At 51.7% G+C, this 18,500-nt stretch overlaps 1 protein-coding gene across 1 annotated transcript in view; it reads right to left on the bottom strand.

Annotated features, from left to right (window-relative positions):
- NOTCH1 (notch receptor 1) overlaps window positions 1-18,500 on the bottom strand; it is a 787,535-nt gene that overhangs the window by 10,298 nt on the left and 758,737 nt on the right. The window contains exons 16-27 of the mRNA XM_066610802.1: window positions 17,629-17,748; window positions 14,943-15,095; window positions 12,821-13,049; window positions 10,872-11,073; window positions 10,315-10,468; window positions 9,837-10,021; window positions 8,898-9,030; window positions 7,975-8,232; window positions 7,423-7,535; window positions 6,064-6,632; window positions 4,029-4,454; window positions 2,526-2,674 (exon numbers count right to left, since the gene is read on the bottom strand). Of these exons, the coding sequence (XP_066466899.1) occupies window positions 2,526-2,674; window positions 4,029-4,454; window positions 6,064-6,632; window positions 7,423-7,535; window positions 7,975-8,232; window positions 8,898-9,030; window positions 9,837-10,021; window positions 10,315-10,468; window positions 10,872-11,073; window positions 12,821-13,049; window positions 14,943-15,095; window positions 17,629-17,748 (2,691 nt within the window). The remainder of the gene's footprint in view (window positions 1-2,525; window positions 2,675-4,028; window positions 4,455-6,063; window positions 6,633-7,422; window positions 7,536-7,974; window positions 8,233-8,897; window positions 9,031-9,836; window positions 10,022-10,314; window positions 10,469-10,871; window positions 11,074-12,820; window positions 13,050-14,942; window positions 15,096-17,628; window positions 17,749-18,500) is intronic.

Raw genomic sequence — 18,500 nt, 5'->3', positions numbered from 1 at the left:
TTACCCCATTTATCATTAAAATATTTACTAGTTTATCTAGACAGTTAATATTAATTATTTAAAATTATCTATCCAGTCATAAAAGGGCTTCTAATATCTTCTTATTCTGCTTATATCTCTCTCATTCTTTCTGTTAAAACATCCATTTCTGCTATTTCATAAATCTTATCTATTAATTTTCCTCTAATTGGAGCATCTATAGATTTCCACATTTGTGCATATAATATTCTTGCCGCTGTGCTAATATGTGTAAAAAGGTGTTTCTTGTATTGTTCTTTAATTTCAGATGTCACATTTAGGAGGAATATTTCCGGTTTGAATGGTATTACACAGTTGAATATTTTATGTACCATTTTCCAGTATTTCTTTACCTTTTTGCATGTGCACCACATATGGTAAAAAGTCCCCTCAATCGCTTTACATTTCCAGCAGTTGTTTGATGAACCTGAATACATTTTTGCTGTTTTGTCTGGAGTCAAATGCCATCTCTAAAACATTTTATATAAATTCTCCTTAAAAGATACCGCTTCACTTATCTTAATATTTGTATTCCAAATTTGTTTCCAATCGTCAATCGGTATTTTGTATCCAAAGTTTTCTGCCCACAGTACCACTGAGTCTTTAACTATCTCATCCCCCATTCTCAAGGAGAAAATTGTACATTTTTAAAATATATTTTCCCTCATCAATCACAAATTATTTTATCGAAACCTGTATCTTCTTCATAAATATTCTAGTTTTTATAAGCCTGTCAAAGGCCACGAACCTTGTGGATAGTCTATCACCACACCAAACTGATTTAGCAGTAACTTCCCCCAATTTTTTTTTTTTTACAACTCTCTCATCAACCATGAGGGTTAGAAACTTGCCCCTCAGTTCCAACACCACCCAGGCCTCTTTGCATTCTCAAGTTTCAGTTCAATCAAAGCTTCCTTATGCTGACTGCAGAAAGTCAGGGCTTTGCTGTAGTGTAGCTTTTTCCACAACAGATGTGGCACAGCGTGACCTCGACTGATGGTGCCATAGCCTGAAATCATGCAAACGCCTCTGTTATTGCTTGCTTCCCAAAGCTCTGCCGGAGGTGATGATGTCGGAGTTTGGAAAGCGGAGATTCCCAGGTTCAGGAGCAAGCAATGAGTCCTGGACACTCTCTCTACCCTGGAGGCCTGGAACAATTACACCAGGACCAGAGGCGTAGCTAGGTCATTTGACACCCAGGGCCCATAAAATTTTGTCACCCCATATGACGTAATTAATTAATTAATTATTCTACTGCATTATTTATTAATTCGCATTTTATACCACCCTTCCTCTAAAGCAGCTCAGGGTGGTGGACATGGTTCCTCCCCTTATTTTGTCCTCACAACAACCCTGTGAAGTAGGTGAGACTGAGAGATAGTAATAGTCATGACATGAAATGAGTAATAATAATGGCCAGAAAATAAATGCAGTGAATACTTCCCCACAAGCAATGGATGAAATTCTGCATAAAATGGTATATAACATGACGGTATTATTCCTAAAAGCCACAATTTCCAGAATTTTGGTCACTAGGAGATTATGGGAGATCCAGGCTTGGAGGGGGGGAAAGATTGTGGGCGATCCAGGCTTGGTGGGGAGGGGAGGGTAAGCATATCACTATCAAGACTCACCCAGCTTTGCAAGTCTAAAAACAAGTAAAAATTCACCTTGCAGCTAAAGCCTCTGTTTTATTCTTGGGGGGGGGGGAAGTGCTGCCTTCTGGAGCATTTGTTGAGCTCCACTTTGATCAGATGGGAATCATGCAGCTAGCCTTGCACTCCCCTGTGCCCAACCTGACCAGGAGCCAAGGCATGCTTGCCTACTCACGAGTAAACGCGACCGTGTGGCTTCCTTTCGCTATCCATAGGGCTCAGCTTGGAGGGAGGGACTTCCTTCTTGGGTGTTTTTGAGGGGGCTGCTTTCATTGGACAGGAACCATTCTGGTGTCGTTGGATTCCTCTCAGCCTGCCCTTTCCAACGGACTACGGCAAGTCCACCTACTCACGAGTAAATGCGTGATATGGCTTGCTTTCACTTTCCATAGGGCTCCGTGCATTTTTGAGTTTCTGGTTTTTTGGCCATAACTTTTGATGGAAAGGAGATATTTCACTGGTTTTTTTGCACTGCATTCTGCTGGAAATTCAGCATCCAACGGTATATGGCATGATAGGGTAGCTATGCCACTGACCAGGACTAGGTTTGACCTCCTCAAGTCAAGGGGTAGAAGGAGACAGAGGTGGCCAGGCCCAAACAAGGCCACAGAAGACTCAAGTACTCAGCTTTCAGACACACTGCCTGGCCGTCCTTCCCCACTGAACTTCCCATGGGGGTCCCCCCAACCTTCGCAGTCTTCTTCATTGAAAATATTTACACCCTGCCTCTCCAATAAAACGTTCAAGGCAACTAACCGCATACAACAACATCTAAATTCAAAAACAAAACATCAGCGAGTCACACAAATCGCAAACCCATCAAGCCACTGCCAAACCCCTCTCTTGACTTACTCTTCACAGCTTCAATCTTGTAGGGGATGTCCAGGTTGCCCTGGGAGGCCAAAGCGCCAAGGAAAGCTGCCACATCCGTGGTGCTCTGGAAGCACTGCGAGGAGGACTGGATGCACTGGCGGTTGTCAATCTCCAAGTGGACGATGGATCTGCAGGTTTGGGAATGAAGAAGCGGGGAGTCAAGAGCAGTGGTCAGAGTGGAAGGACTGGTGAGGACGCTGGGCCCTTACCCTGCTCCGCTACCAACACCTTCCACTCAGCACAGGGTTTAATTCCTTCTTCCAAGAACTAAATCCCATACAAAGCTGTTTCCCAAGGCACAGAATCATAGTGTTGGAAGGGACCCAACAAGGTCATCTAGTCCAGCACATGGTTCTCTATTAAAAATCCACAGACAGGAAGCTGGAGTTTGGGGCAGGAAAAGCCCTGGAGGTTGCTGGGAACAACCTGATTTAAGGCCCTTGGGGACACATGTGCATGACTCTTCCCTCCCACCCCAACAGGTTGCTGCCCTAGTTCTCTCCTCACCTCACCCTGAGTCCAGACCCCAACTTACCTGGGGGGGGGGAAACTAGGGCAACAGAGGCAAGTCCTCCCCCCACCAGCAGCTTAGCTTAGTCAAGGACCTGGTCTCACTGCCCACGGGGGGGGAGGGGGAGGAGTGACTCACTGGGCCCTTCCTCTTCCCTCCTTCCCCAGCAGCCAACACAGCTAGATCCAGCAAAGTTGTCTGGCAGTGAGACAACTGCCCTTGACTAATGAAAGGGTGCCCCCCCCCCGATCAGAAGCCATCATTCCCTGACCAGACAGAAGCTGGCCATGGCCTGGGGGAAGGCCTCCACTCTTCAGCTGCCCCCTGCCTGGACCCCAACACCAGGGGCTCCAAGACTGAGACACAGACCAAGAGCTCTTTATAGTGGGGCCTTCTGTATCCACGGGGGATCCAGTCCAGGGGGGAATTGCTGCCCCTGCATTCCAGTAGTGACTGACCCTCCAGAGGTCACGCCGGTCCCCCATCTTCTTCAGAAGGCCTCCCAGACACAAGCAGAAGCTACTTCCAGTCGCACTGGCAATTTCCGATCGTATCTGGGTGGGGTTCTGAGGCAGGCAGAGGCCACACGTGGCCCTGGAGGCCATAAGCACAAACCAGAAGTGACTTCTGGGGAGCATTGGGGAGGTTCTCTGCAGTGTGGCCTCAACACCTGTGGATGCTCAAAGCCATGGACAAGGAAGGCCCACTGTAACCCTCCCCTCCCAGCACAAAGTCTCCCTCAGTCCTCTTCCACGACATCCCAGGGCCACCTGCTCCCTCACAGGAGCCACTTGTTCCTGTCCTGCTTCATTTTGGCTCCTGTGGGGGAGCAGGTGGCTCTGGGGTGTAGTGGAAGAGGACCCAGGGAGACTTTGTGCTGGGAGGAGAAGGTTTGGAAACCGCCCTCACACAAAACGAACTGCTGCCTCTCCCTCCACACGAGACCCACAGCCCGTCTCCCCCACACTCACCCACAGATGTTGATCTGGTCCAGCTCTCTTCTTTGCCTCATGCTGACTCTCGAGTAGAGGGAGGACTGCACCCTGAAGACGGCGTTGGAGACGTCAGACCACCCCTCCGCCGACCGCTTGATGTGGTGCTTTTTGAGCTCCTCTGGGTTGCCGTAGTAGGGGAAGATCATATAGTCGCCCTTGGCGTCCTTCTTGAAGACCACGTTGGTGTGCAGGACCCGGCTGAGCTCCCGCAGGAAGTGGAAGGAGTGGTTCCGCAGGTTCTCGGGGGTGGTCAGCACCACCACCACCAAGGTGCCCTCTGCCAGCTTCTCGGGCACATGGTTGGCACAGTCCAGGCCGTCCCACTCGCACTCCGCATTGTTGCAGCCCTGGTCACAGTGCCCGTCAGAGAAGTGGTCCTTGCAGTACTGGTCGTAGAGGGGACTGGACAAGGGGAAAGCAGGAAGAGAGAAAACCATCAGGTCAACAAGAGCTCTGCACACCCATGACGACCCCGGGAGCCGGGCATTGTGGTCAGAATTGTCTGTAGGTCGCTGAAGACGCAAGCTCAACACACACATTTTTGGCACGCAGAATGCACACTCCAGTGCTACGTGACACACCCTCTGCACGCCAGCATTTGGCCAGAGGGTGCAACACCAGCATCTCTCTGGACACAGCAGTGCTGCATTTGCAGAAGGCTGTGGATGGCAGACTCTCCACCCAAACAGAACTGCCCTGGACCTTGCTCTGCTCCTGACTGTCATCACCCTGCAGGAACCTGGGACGCACCTACTATGCCCCTGAAGCTGCAGTTTGCAAGAGTGGAGCAGGGAGAGTGTCTTTCAAGCCCCCTCCCATGTTTGACGATCTGGTCATCAAGCAACCCTATTAAGCTTTAGAGGTTCCCACCCCTGCTTTTCAAAGCACACACAGTGAGATCATGGTCTTCTTGCAACCCCTTGGGGGCACGTCTGGCCGGCATCGCTACGCTACCCTTTAATTATTGTTAGAGGTGTTTGAAAACAGCGTTGTTTATTTTGCCCATGGTGACTGGCAAGACTGAGGCCCCAATCCTATCCAACTTTCCAACACCTGTGCAGCCCCAATGTGGCCTCGAGGTAAGTGAATAAATGCTCCCATTCCTTGAGAAGGCCCCTGTGACTGATTCCCCACCACAGGATGCAGTGGTGGGAAATGCACCCCATGGGCATGGCTGCACCAGCACTGGAAAATGGGATAGGAAACAAACACCTCTAATTATTGCTCTAATGCAGGGGTGCCCAAACCCCGGCCCTGGGGCCGCAGGCGGCCCTCGGGGCCTCTCAATGCGGCCCTCAGGGAGCCCCCAGTCTCCAATGAGCCTCTGGCCCTCTGGAGATTTGTTGGAACCAGCACTGGCCCAACGCAAATGCTCTCAGTGTGAGGGCGACTGTTTGACCTCTTGCGTGAGCTGTGGGGTGAGGGCTCCCTCCAGTGCTTGCTGTTTCACGTCTGTGATGCAGCAGCTGCAGCAAAGGAAAGGTCAGCCTTGCTTTGTGCAAGGCCTTGTTATAGGCCTTGAGCTATTGCAAGACCTTCATTCGTTCATATAAGTTCATCTTTAATGCATTCATTTATGTAAAATTTATTCCAATTTTAAATGTAAATTAATTCTTTTTTCCCCCAGCCCCCGACACAGTGTCAGAGAGATGATGTGGCCCTCCTGCCAAAAACTTTGGACACCCCTGCTTTAATGCAATGCCCATCAGCCCTCTTTCTTGTAGGGTCAGTGTGGCCAAGAGGGGCAACGTCGCTTCCTTAAGGAGGCGGCAAGATTCAAACCAGGGCTCCCTGACTCATAGCTCAGTCTCTTCGCCACTGCCTTCCACCAGCTCAGGACAGTCTGCTGGGGGGAAGGGGACAGAAATCATCTCAATGTTGCTTCCAGGTGCTCTGATCTGTTGCCAACTTCTTTATAAGCTCACTATGGGAATCCATCATGCCAGGCTATGGCGCACCCACACAAACAAGGACGCCTCTCGTGGCTGAGCGGCCCGGAGGTGGCACTCACTTGCACTGCCCTTCAACTTTCTGGCAGTCAAAGCCGTCGTAGAGGCAGCCGGTGTTGTTGCACTGGGCGTCACACTTGCCGTCGTCAAAATACTTCCAGCACTGCAGGGACTGGGAGCAGTTCTTCCAGGGGTCGTTGAAGTTCAGGGAGCAGTCCCCGCCGTCCCAGCCGCAGGCATGGTTGTTGCACTTGGCATCGCAGATCTTGTTGCCGGCGTGGCTGGCGCACTCGGGGATCTCGCACTTCTCCTCCAAGGTGGGCGGGGTGATGTCCTGGCCGACGCCACCGGGGAACTCGTAGTCCAGGATGTGGCAGTTCAGCCCGTTGAAGTTGATGGGGCAGTTGCAGCGGTAGTAGGGGACCTCCTTCGTGACCTGGCAGGTGCCCCGGTTGTAGCAGGGGCTGGAGTGACACGGGCTGCTGGCAGGGAACTGGCATTCGGGGCCCGTGAAACCCAGCTGGCAAACACACTTGGAGCTCTTCTGGACAGAGATGCACGTCCCGCCGTTCAGGCAACGCAGGGCCCCACAGCTGCGCAAGTCGTTCTCACAAGTGAACCCGTCCAAGCCCTGAGAAGAGCAGAACGGAACAGGAAGAACATGAACACAACATCCGGTAAGAGAGAATGAAGGTAGAGTTAGCACAGACCAAAGAAAAACATTTCTTTACCCAGCGTGTAATTAACCTGTGGAACTCCTTGCCACAGGGTGTGGTGATGGTGTCTGGCCTCGTTGGCTTTAAAGGGGGATTAGACAGATCGATGGAAGAAAAGTCCATCGCAGGTGACAAGCCAGCATGGGTAAATGCAACCTCCTGGTTCTAGAAGCAGGCCACCTCTGACATGCTAGATGCAAGAGAGTGACAACAAGATTCAGGGATCTTGTTGTCTTTAGCGCTCCCTGAGGGATCTAGTGGGCCAGTGTGGGATAGAGGAAGCTGCCATGATGGCCTGATCCAGCAGGGTGCGTCTGATGTCCTTATGAGTTAGCCGTTCTGTCTAGCTCAGCGCTTTGCCCATCCAGAAGGACCAGCCACGGAAGGACGCAAGAACCTCACAACTTTGAAAGGTAAGTGAGGTGGATGGACACACAGAGCCCCCACATGTGTGAGCTTCAGAGCCATGTGGCAATTTGAATCCAAGCCTCCCCAGCCCAAGTCTAGCGGTCTAACCTCCACAGCAACCTGACTCAGAGGTGCTCCAACACACAATTACACATCACAATCCTGTTTCATCATCATTCAGGAATAGATCAACAGGCAGTGACGTGACACGAGTTAACTCCACTGACTTTGTCAGGAAGAGCCTGGCAGTTGCTTGGACCAGGGCCTCCCCCCCAAGTCCAATACCCTAGTACGCACCGGGGGGCACTGGCAGATGTAGCCATGCTGAGTGTTGCTCGCCACGGCACACGTCCCACCATTCCTGCAGGGCTTGTTCCGGCAGCCATCGACCACTGTCTCACAGCGGCGCCCTGTGAGGAGAAAGACTTGTCACACTGCAGCACGCGGCCTGGACGATCCCCTCTCAGGGGCCCACGCCAGGGCATGCACCCCTCCTTCTTGGACCGCTACACAGCCCCCAGACACCTGGTGATGATGTCACTCGTCATTGCCAAAATTCTGGGTTGCCAAGCTCGCAGCTACAGAGCCTGCAGTGAACTTGCATTCTCCGAGTGGCAGCTCTAGACTCCACCCTCAGCTCTGCCTAAAGAGGTTTTGGTCTCCCCACCGGTGGAAGAAATCCACGTGCACATCCTGCTCGATGGGGGCTGGAGACCACAGGGGTCTGCAGAGAGCTGGAAAGAGCGGCTGCAAGAGGCGGAGGTCTGTATGCACCCTTCCCACCGCTAAATATCTTCCCCGGAAAGGAAGGAAAACGCTGAGGGCCGACTTTAGGACAGCGGGACTCACCGGAGTAGCCTGGCCGGCACTCGCACTTGTAGTCATTGATGCGCTGCACGCAGTTCTGGGTCCCGCGCTGGTCACAGGGGTTGGAGAGGCACTCGTTGACGTCCCCCTCGCAGCGCTCCCCCACAAAGCCCGGCAGGCAGATGCAGCTGTAGCCGCCCACTCTGTCGACGCACTTCCCGTTGTTGAAGCACTTTGGGGCAAAGGTGGTGGCGTCGTAGGAAGGGAGGCAGTCGTCCACGTTGATCTCGCAGTGCACCCCTGGGGAGAGAGGGAGGAGTCCAGAAGGAGGGCAGGGGCACCCCCCTGGGGCTTGCTAGGCTTTGGACGCTCAACAGGCCTCCTCTGGCCATAGAAATGCTGAAGAACACACACACACACACACACACACACACACACACACAAACACACACACACACACACACACACACACACACACACACACCCGCATATCCTCTTCAGTGATCAAGCAGCTGCTGGAGCCGAACGACTTCCCTTCCAAATTTCCACCACCAGGGGGCGGCAGAACCCTACCTGCCGTCCGAACTAGACACCTCCAAGAAGTGCTTTTGCGCTTCTGCTCTTCCGCCCCTCCCCGCACAAGAGCCCTCTGTGTGGCCCCCAGTCCCTCCCTCCAGAGTTTCGGAATCAATAATATTCCACACAAGCCCAAATGCCACACTCAAAATGCAGGGTGCAAATTAAGTGCCTTCTTGTAAATAATAATAATAATAATAATAATAATAATAATAATAATAATAATAATAATAATAAAACTTTATTTTTATCCCGCCCTTCTCCCTAATGGGACCCAGGTGTCCACTGGCTCAAATCCCACCTCTGACCGGGAGCACTGGGATCCCGGTGAGCCAACAGGAATGGGCACAGCGGCTGCACCCCCCCAACCCCTGGCTTCAGTCCTTTACCTTGAGTCCCTCGCGGACAGGAACACTTGTAGGTGTTGATCAGGTCGATGCAAGTCCCTCCATTCTGACAGGGGTGCGAGAGGCACTCGTTGATCTCCTCCGAGCAGTTCACCCCGTGATAGCCAGCAATACACTAAGAGGAACACGGCAGGCCTTGGTCAGACAGATGGTCTCCGGCAGGGGCCTTCCCTGTTGCTCTCGCCATCAGCTTTTGCGCACAGTTCTTAAATGCGTGCACCGGACACAAAAAGCGGCCTTCCTATTGGCTGAGCTGCCATGATGTCATGGAACACCCTTGCATGCCCAGAGGAAAACTCACCAGATGAACGGAACATGGACCAAGCCATGCCACTTCCGTCAGGGAACAAAAGAGGTCAGGCTGGCTGGGGAAAGGTCACTCCAAATTTAAAGGGGTGTGGAGAGGGGAGGAAGCTTCACCTGCTGTGGTTACTATAGTGACTGTGAAATGTGGGGCTGGGGTTCTGCAGAGGTGCCCAAACCCCACCCCACCCCACACAGGTCCTTTATACCTTCCTTGCAGGGTGGTTGGCAACCTTCAGTCTTGAAAGACTACGGTATAAGCCTACAGCACCCGGTATTCCCAGGCGGTCTCCCATCCAAGTCCTAACCAGGCCTGACCCTGCTTAGCTTCCGAGATCATGGTAGAAGCCTACAGCACCCGGTATTCCCAGGCGGTCTCCCATCCAAGTCCTAACCAGGCCTGACCCTGCTTAGCTTCCGGGCATGTGCAGGGTAACCCTGTCAAGAATCTGGCCCTCCAGGGGCCGAAGGAAGCTTTCCCTGCTTGGCAGCACACCCCGCATGCTCAGGGCACAGCTCTGCTTCTAGACATATTCGGGCAAGGACCAGGAAGCTGGAAGCCTCCTGGGCCAGCCCAGCACTCTCTCCCCCCCCCCCACCATTCCCTGCTCACAATACCTCGCAGGAATAGCCTCCCAGGTAGTCGGTGCAGGTGGCCCCGTTCTGGCAGGGGTTCGGGGAACACTCGTCCACCTGCTCCTCGCAGTAGCTGCCTGTGTAGCCAGGCTGGCAGCGGCAGAAGTGGCTGTTGTTCCGATCCACACACAGGCCTGAGTTCCTGCACAGGTGCCCCAGTTTGACACCTGTAAGGGAGAAGAACAGGCGACGGTCAAACCCCATTTCGGTCTCTGGGTCTGAGTGTCCCGGGGTGGGAAGGAGCTCAGAGTGCTGCCTCGCAGAGAGGGCGCTGGCAGGTGCTGAGTAGGGCTGACGTGAAGCGGAAGAGCTCACCGGCTGCCTTCTTGGACACCACCAAGCCAGTGGTCCTGGCCTCATCCTCGAGCCTCAGAAAGGAAAACGACCCCAGAGAGGACACGCCTTCCCCCTGCACAGAAGCAGTCACCAAGGGGAGCCCCAAGGCCAGGGCTCGGCTCACCTTGTTGCCGGGCCGCCACCTCGCAAGAGACGTTGGGGATGTCGCAGTAGTGGCCGGTCCAACCGCTGGTGCACTCGCAGCGATACAGGTTGTCTGTCTGCCAGCACTTCCCACCGTTCTTGCACGGGGACGAGTTGCACCAGTGCACCAGGTTCTGGGGGGGGTGTGTGGAGGAGAAGGAGTTGTCAAGGGGCTTGCATGTGCAGAGGTGGTCAACAGCTGGTCAGCGCAAGCGCCCAGAAGCACAAGGCATGCTCTGCCTTCCCCAGGGCTGCAAACACACATCCCCAACTGGTAGCGGGATGCCAGGCCTGGTCATGGAAGGTGCCAGCAAGGGCTTATGGGAGGCAGTGAGTGCGCTGGCCGGGGGGGGGGGCTGTGGGGGAAAGGAGAGCAACAGTGAAGGCCCCTTCGCTGCTCCCCACCCCTCTTCCCCTCCCACAGGGTGTGTAACATCTCCAACAAAACAAAGAACAGAAGACCAGAAACATTACAGCAGCTTGGATGCCATTTGCAGAATGGCAGTATGGGTTGCAGAGAGAGCGAGAACACCTCACCTGGCAGTTGAGGCCAGTGTAGCCCTGGGGGCAGGTGCACTTGTAGGTCCCGTAGCTATCCTGGCAGGTGCCCCCATTCAGGCAAGGCTTGGAGTCACACTCATTGATGTCGTGCTCACAGTAGATGCCCGTGAAGCCAGGCGGGCACACGCAGGTGAAGGTGTTGATGCCGTCCATGCAGGTGCCCCCGTTGAAGCAGGAGCTGCGGGACAAAGGAAGAGGCTCAGCTCAGAGGCTCTCCGTCTCTCCACGGCCCTCAGGCCAGCGCCGACGCCCTCGACGCACTCCTGGGAAGCCACCTGTGACAAGCCCCCCCAACTACGAGTTCATGCCCAACCAGCCCACTGGAGACCGCTGAGGCCGCTCCAGCTGGCACGGCCCAAAGCGCTGCACAAAGGCAGCAAAGCAAAATGTGCCTCGTGGCACCTTAAAGGCTGGCCAATTTAGGAGCCTTCGCAGACAAGAGGTCAAATTCAGAGTCACGAACAGCATTCGGACTGAAACAAACAGTCCAGTGAGGATGAAACAAACATCCAATCAGATCGGATGCCTTTGTGGTGCTGAGAGACACTTCACTGCTTTCTGCTGCAGGCAGAAGGATACAGCTGCCCTTCTACAATCTTTGTACACAACAGCCGAGAAGCCAGTTCATTGCACTTCTAAAACCACCACTAGTGCAAGCTCGACAGTTCCATACAAGTACTGGAAAAAAGTGCAGAACGTATCACAGAGCGTGTGGGGTGCTACAAGGTGCTGATTCTAGAGCAGGGGTGTCCAAAGTTTTTGGCAGGAGGGCCACATCATCTCTCTGACACTGTGTCGGGGGCCGGGGGAAAAAAAGGAATTAATTTACATTTAAAATTGGAATAAATTTGCATAAGTTTACATAAACGAATATATTAAAGATGAACTTGTATGAATGAATGAAGGTCTTGCAATAGCTCAAGGTCTATAAAAGGCCTTGCACAAAGCAAGGCTGGCCTTTCCTTTGCTGCCTCTGCTGCATCACAGACGTGAAACAGCAAGCAGTGGAGGAAGCCCTCATTCCACAGCTCACGTGAGAAGTCAAACAGTCGCCCTCATGCTGAGGGCAGTTGCGTCGGGCCAGTGCGGGCTCCAACAAATCTTCGGAGGGCCAGAGGCTCACTGAAGACTGAGAGCTCCCTGAGGGCCGGATTGAGAAGCCTCGAGGGCTGCATGTGGCCCCAGGGCCGGGGTTTGGGCAGCCCTGCTCTAGAGAATTGAAGCTCCCTATTTTTTTAAGCTTTGGAGGAAAATGCAAGTTTCTAGTCCCTTGGGCTGCAAAGCTGTACAGTGGTGCCTCGCATAACGAATGCCCCACGCACCGAAAAACTCGCATAATGAAAGAGTTTTTCGATTGAGTTTGGTAACTCGCATAATGAAAGTTTCTGGCCGTGCTTCGCATAACGAAAACTTTGTAGGTCCATGCTACGCATAACAAAAACTTTTTAGGTCCGTGCTTCGCATAACGAATTTTTTAAAAAATTAAAAATTTCGTGTATGCTTCAAATTTTAGAAATCCTCGGTACAGTATGTATGCCTTTAAAGAGCACGTAATAAACACTTTGTAAACCAAATTTGACTTCGTTTTGACCTTTTTTGCCCACAGGAACGCATTAATTAAATTTCAATGCATTCCTATGGGAAAACGTGATTCGCAAAACGAAAAATTCGCATAACGAAAGGATTCGCGGAACTGATTAATTTCGTTATGCGAGGCACCACTGTACTTGGAAGTCTGCAGGCAGAGTCTGCTGAACACGCAAAAGCCAGTGGGGCAGCTGGCCCCACTGTGAGGATATGCAAGATCCATGTGGGTTGGGCCCCAGTATCCTACATAAGTTCCTTTGGTGCTGATGTTCTTATTCCTTTCCATCAGAAACAGACACTCACAGCCCCCACACACACCCTGCGCCCCACAACCTCACCTTTCAGTGCAGTCGGGTGTGTTGTGCTCACAGTGGATGCCGCTGAAGCCAGAGGGGCATGTGCAGGTGTAGCTATTGACACAGTCCGTGCAGTTGGCCCCGTTCTTGCAGGGGTTGCTGGCGCACTCGTTGATGTCCTCCTCGCACTTGGGGCCTCGGAAACCCACCAGGCAGTCGCAGAAAAAGGTGTTGATGCCGTCGGAGCAGGAACCGCCATTGTGGCACGGATCTAAAGGGAAGGAGAGGGGCTTGTGCTCAGTGCTGGCAAAGTGGCCAGTGACCCACTCGGCGTGCTACAAGGCCCTACTGTGAGAATTCCAGGCAGGCCAGACCATCGCAAGGGCCCATCAATACCGGAGCACGCCCATGCTCCAGCAGGGCGGTTTTCAAAGGTTTCAACCTTCTGGGAACCTGTCTTAAGCTGATGTGCTTACTAAGGAGCTACAGAAGATTCTGGGTTACTGTGTGCATTCTCACCCAGCAGTTGCTCTCAAGGTATGATCCCAAAGGATCTCCTCTATGGAGAACTCGTGCAAGGAAAGCGCCCTACAGGTAGACCACAGCTGCGATACAAGGACATCTGCAAGAGGGATCTGAAGGCCTTAGGAGTGGACCTCAACAGGTGGGAAACCCTGGCCTCTGAGCGGGCCGCTTGGAGGCAGGCTGTGCAGCATGGCCTTTCCCAGTTTGAAGAGACACTTGGCCAACAGACCGAGGCAAAGAGGCAAAGAAGGAAGGCCCATAGCCAGGGAGACAGACCAGGGACAGACTGCACTTGCTCCCGGTGCGGAAGGGATTGTCACTCCCAAATCAGCCTTTTCAGCCACGCTAGACGCTGTTCCAGAACCACCTTTCAGAGCGCGATACCATAGTCTTTCGAGACTGAAGGTTGCCAACTACATTTAATGCCAAGGTACCGGCACAGCTCCTGTACGGGTGTCCTATCTGGATTAGTGCTATAAATCACACTCTTGAGAGTATCCAAGCTAAATTTTTGAGGGCTATCCTGGGTTTACCTAAATCTGTACCATACTCTGCATTATGTTTGGAGACCGGACAATCGCTCTTAGTATCAAGAGCATGATACTTTTAACCATACGCCATTGGCTCCAATTACATTATAACATGAAACCAGGCAGTCTCCTATCCAGAATGCTATCTGAGTCTGGTTCTTCTAAATGGTATAGCCAAGTTAAATCAAAAATCGAATCAATTGGTTTTTCATTGGATTTGTTAAGTTTCTATCCATTCCCTGGAGTTTATCAAAGGGTAAAGCAAAAAATGCTATACATTGAGGCACAAAACCTCTTCAAACTTGCTTCTAGAATTTGCTCCCCTCTTAATTTCTCTATCCCGCTAAAGTATGGGCAAATGGCTCCTTATCTGAGTATTCTGATCAACCCTTCTGAACGTTGTGCAATCTCCTTGGCAAGATTCAATGTGTTTCCATCCAAGGTCACAGAAGGCAGATATAGGCAAATACCATATAAAGAACGCCTCTGCCCTTGTAATTTGGGAAATGTTGAATCAATCATACACATTCTTTTTTATTGTCCTCAGCACACTAGATCCCGCCACACTTACATGACTCCACTTCTCGGCAAAATGAATGGGCTTTCGGATGAGGCAAAACTGAAGTGCCTCCTAAATGACTGCTCACCAGATGTGCTAGAGGGAATTTCTAAATTTTTACTTTTGGTGATTTCTAAGCCTTCTTAATGTAATTTGTCAAAAATGTTGATATTTTATGTTGAACTGTAAATGTTTTATTAGTAATTTAGTATCTTAACTCTGTTTTTGATAAACGGGATTAGGACTAATTATGTTTCCTTTTATGATTTCTCTATCTATAAAGGTTCATTCATTCATTCATTCATTCATTCATCCATTCACCCAGCAGTAGCCAAGCCAAGCAGACAGCACACAAACAACAAGCACATCTCAGAACACACCAAGGACTGGGGCCATGAGCCTGAAGGCCCAGCTCAGCCTCTTGCATTGCGCCAACCCACTGTTGGGGACTTAAAGCATCCAACCACTGCATGTTAAGATCACCTAGCTGGTGATCACAAGACCCTGCACAGGAAGGCAGCCCCATTCCTGCCCAGCGCTGCCCACTTACTCGGCTGGCAGTCGTCAATGTCCATTTCGCAGCTGGGGCCAGCGAATCCGGGTCTGCAGAGGCACTGGTAGCTTCCGTTTGTGTTCTGGCAGATGGCGCCGTTCCGGCAGGGGCTCTTCACGCATTCGTTAATGTCAATCTCACAGGTTTGACCTACGTAGCAAATTTATATATTACAAAGCGCTGCCCAGTGTAGCTAATGTACTTTAGCCGATTCATCACCTGCCCTTTAATTTCATATTAAGTCAATTAAACCTCAGTATTAAGTCAAAACTTCAAAATGGGTGTCTTGGGGGTGGATACAGTGGACCTCAACAAGTGGGAAACCCTGGCCTCTGAGCGGCCCGCTTGGAGGCAGGCTGTGCAGCATGGCCTTTCGCGGTTTGAAGAGACACTTGGCCAACAGTCTGAGTCAAAGAAGGAAGGCCCATAGCCAGGGAGACAGACCAGGGTCAGACTGCACTTGTTCCCAGTGTGGAAGGGATTGTCACTCCTGAATCGGCCTTTTCAGCCACACTAGACGCTGTTCTAGAACCACCTTTCAGAGCGCGATACCAGAGTCTTTCGAGACTGAAGGTTGCCAACAGGGGGGGTGGATACCAGAGGAAGTTGCATTTTATCTTGTTTTAATTTATCTTTAATTGTTCTTTTTTAATGTTTATTTGTTTTTTTTATTTTGCTTTGTATTTTAATCTTGATTGTTAGCCGCCTTGGGTGCCCTTCAGGGAGAAAGGCAGAATATAAATCCAATAAATAAAATAAATAAACAATAATTGCGAGAACACTTTCAGTTTCACTGGGGCAGACACAACACAGGCTCCCTCTTATCAGTGCTCTGCAAGACCCGTTCTCAGTCTAATCTGAGCTCAAAACCGAGGTTTAAATGCGTGGAAACTCCGCTTAAGGGAAACCTGGTTAGCACTCAGTAAGGTCTGAATAGGGACAGATGCAATAGCAAGCCATGGTTAAAGCTGCCAGGGGAAGAAGTGGGAAAAATTTATACTGGGAGGGGGGCAGAAAGGAGGGTCACACCCCCATTTGCAGGTCACTGCTCGCAAGACCCATGACTGGAAGGATCAATCAATGGCAAGACTCTCTCAATCCTCAGAACAGGTACGCACTAGAACCAGAAGAAGCCTTAAAGATAAACAAGCCTGCTTTTAACTCCATTATGGGTTACAAGCCATGATGTGTATGTGCAACCTCCTGATTTTAGAAATGGGCTATGTCAGAATGCCAGATGCAAGGGAGGGCACCAGGATGAGGTCTCTTGTGATCTGGTGTGCTCCCTGGGGCGTTTGGTGGGCCACTGTGAGATACAGGAAGCTGGACTAGATGGGCCTCTGGCCTGATCCAGTGGGGCTGTTCTTATGTTCTTAACTACAATTCCCAGGAAGCCTTGCAGGTCTCTTGTTCTCTGGTGTGCTCCCTGGGGCATTTGGTGGGCCGCTGTGAGATACAGGAAGCTGGACTAGATGGGCCTCTGGCCTGATCCAGTGGGGTTGTTCTTATGTTCTTAACTACAATTCCCAGGAAGCCTTTCAGGTCTCTTGTTCTCTGGTGTGCTCCCTGGGGCATTTGGTGGGCCGCTGTGAGATACAGGAAGCTGGACTAGATGGGCCTATGGCCTGATCCAGTGGGGCTGTTTTTAAGTTCTTATGTTCTTATGACTGCAAATTCAAATGTATTGAATATGCATCATATTAAATAAATAATGCATTTATGCAAACTGCCATCCCTTCCTGCCAGTTAATCAACAATACAGGATTCATCCACTGATGAAAGCTGGCAGTCTTAACATACATGCAAACCAGGAGGCAGACAGGGCCAAAAGGAAACAGGTGAGCAGATCCTGGTGGGAAATACTGACGCTGTCCTAGCCTCATCCTCAGCACGTCATCTGGACTCACAGACATAAGACTTGTCCATAAACATAAGACTTGTCCATCCCCGAGACTGTCTACTTGTTGTAAAAGAAACACCTGTTGGTTCCATGAGGGCAGAATCCAGATCCAGGGGTACAGCCCTTCTGGGAAATCAGGGAAGTCTCAAATCTCCCTGGGAATAGGTAGAAACTTGCTTTCGAACAAGGCCAGGGAGGAATTTTGGGTGCATCAGGCCGGCTGCAAAGGAAGGACTAAAACTGCTAACCACAGAGAGATGAGAGGCCCGCGAGGAAGCCAGGTGCGTCCCGGGTAAGCCAGGCAGCAGTTGCAACGGCAGGCAATAAATCAAGCCACTGTGGTGGGGAGGCTGTGATCAGGTGCATTGGTTTGCTTGGAGCTCAACCCATCTCTCAGTCCTGCTGTCAGGGAAGAACTAACCAACCTGGCCCACGACCCAGTTCCAACCTCGGTGGACACCAAGTTGCCCAGCTGTTCATGGGGCAGGTCCCAATTCTTCTTCTTTAAATCACCGTTTATACTATTATTACACCTGAAATTAGCTGGCCCACCAAAATAGAATGCAGTCGCCCCCTTGACTCACACAATGAGTCAGGGGCCAAGGTCTGCCTCAAGGTAGAGAGTCTGTTCTTTCAAACGGGGAAGCAGCCATTTGTGGTTAGCCCTGGATGCTGAGGAAGGAGCTCATTGAGGCTCCCCTCACCTTCATCTCACTCATCATCATCAGCCTTGGCCACATATATTGGAGGGCACATCCAGAAACCACAGGCGGCTGCCCCTACCTTGCCATCCCACTGGGCAGGCACACGAGAAGCTCTTATAGTCTTCAGACTCTCGGCAGTCGCCCCCATTCTTGCAAGGGCCACCCGCACAGGGAGCCAGCACATCCCCGCAAGTGGTTCCTGCAGTGCAAAAAAGACAACACGCAACGTCAGCACACGTTACAGTCTTGCCGACCTTAAGATGGGTTCCGGCACAGGCCCCGTCGCAAGGGCAATATTAACTCCATCACCTCCTGGGGCCAAGAGCCATTCCCACAGATTCTTGCACAATGGACTCTAATCTATGAATAGCCACAAGGCCCCCCCCTCGCTCTTCCCGCCGGGAGAGACCTGGGTCGCCTTGGAGCCTTTCCAAGACACTTCCTTCTTGGGGAAGGAACTGAGCGTCTCCACGTATAGGGAACCTTTGGAAAGGTTGCTTTCCAAGGAGGAGGCAGCCCCACACTCCACTGGCAGGGGTCTGGTAACTCTGGGGTTTGCCCAGAGGAGAGAACCTGTGTACGAGAGGGGGAAAAGGTGTGCTTCGACTTCTGCATCTCTCCCTTCACCTCTGGCCCCAGCTGCAAACATTTTTCCTGTTGCCAGAGTTGACAGGCCCTCCAACTCTGTTATCTTCCTTCTCAGCCAGGATCATCTAAAGGCCCTTTTTGTTTTCCAGCCTCCCTCCCACTTTTCCCAGTTTGTCCCCATGGCAACCAGCACAGGCAGGAAAGTTGTCATGACTTCCTTCAATTGTGCTCAGGCTGCCATTTTGTGTAGCAAGAGGAAGCCCGGAAACGGGCAGAGAGGATTTGGCTCAGCAGAAATTCCTCTCCCTGCAAAGAGGCAGGCGATTCCAGGCCTCTTTCCACAAAGAGTGGCGACGGCAGGGA

This window comes from Tiliqua scincoides, chromosome 16, assembly GCF_035046505.1.
Source record: "Tiliqua scincoides isolate rTilSci1 chromosome 16, rTilSci1.hap2, whole genome shotgun sequence".
Classification (NCBI taxonomy): Eukaryota; Metazoa; Chordata; class Lepidosauria; order Squamata; family Scincidae; genus Tiliqua; species Tiliqua scincoides.
The sequence above is the reverse complement of the archived record's forward strand: the minus strand, read 5'-3'. Positions and strand labels throughout refer to the sequence as shown.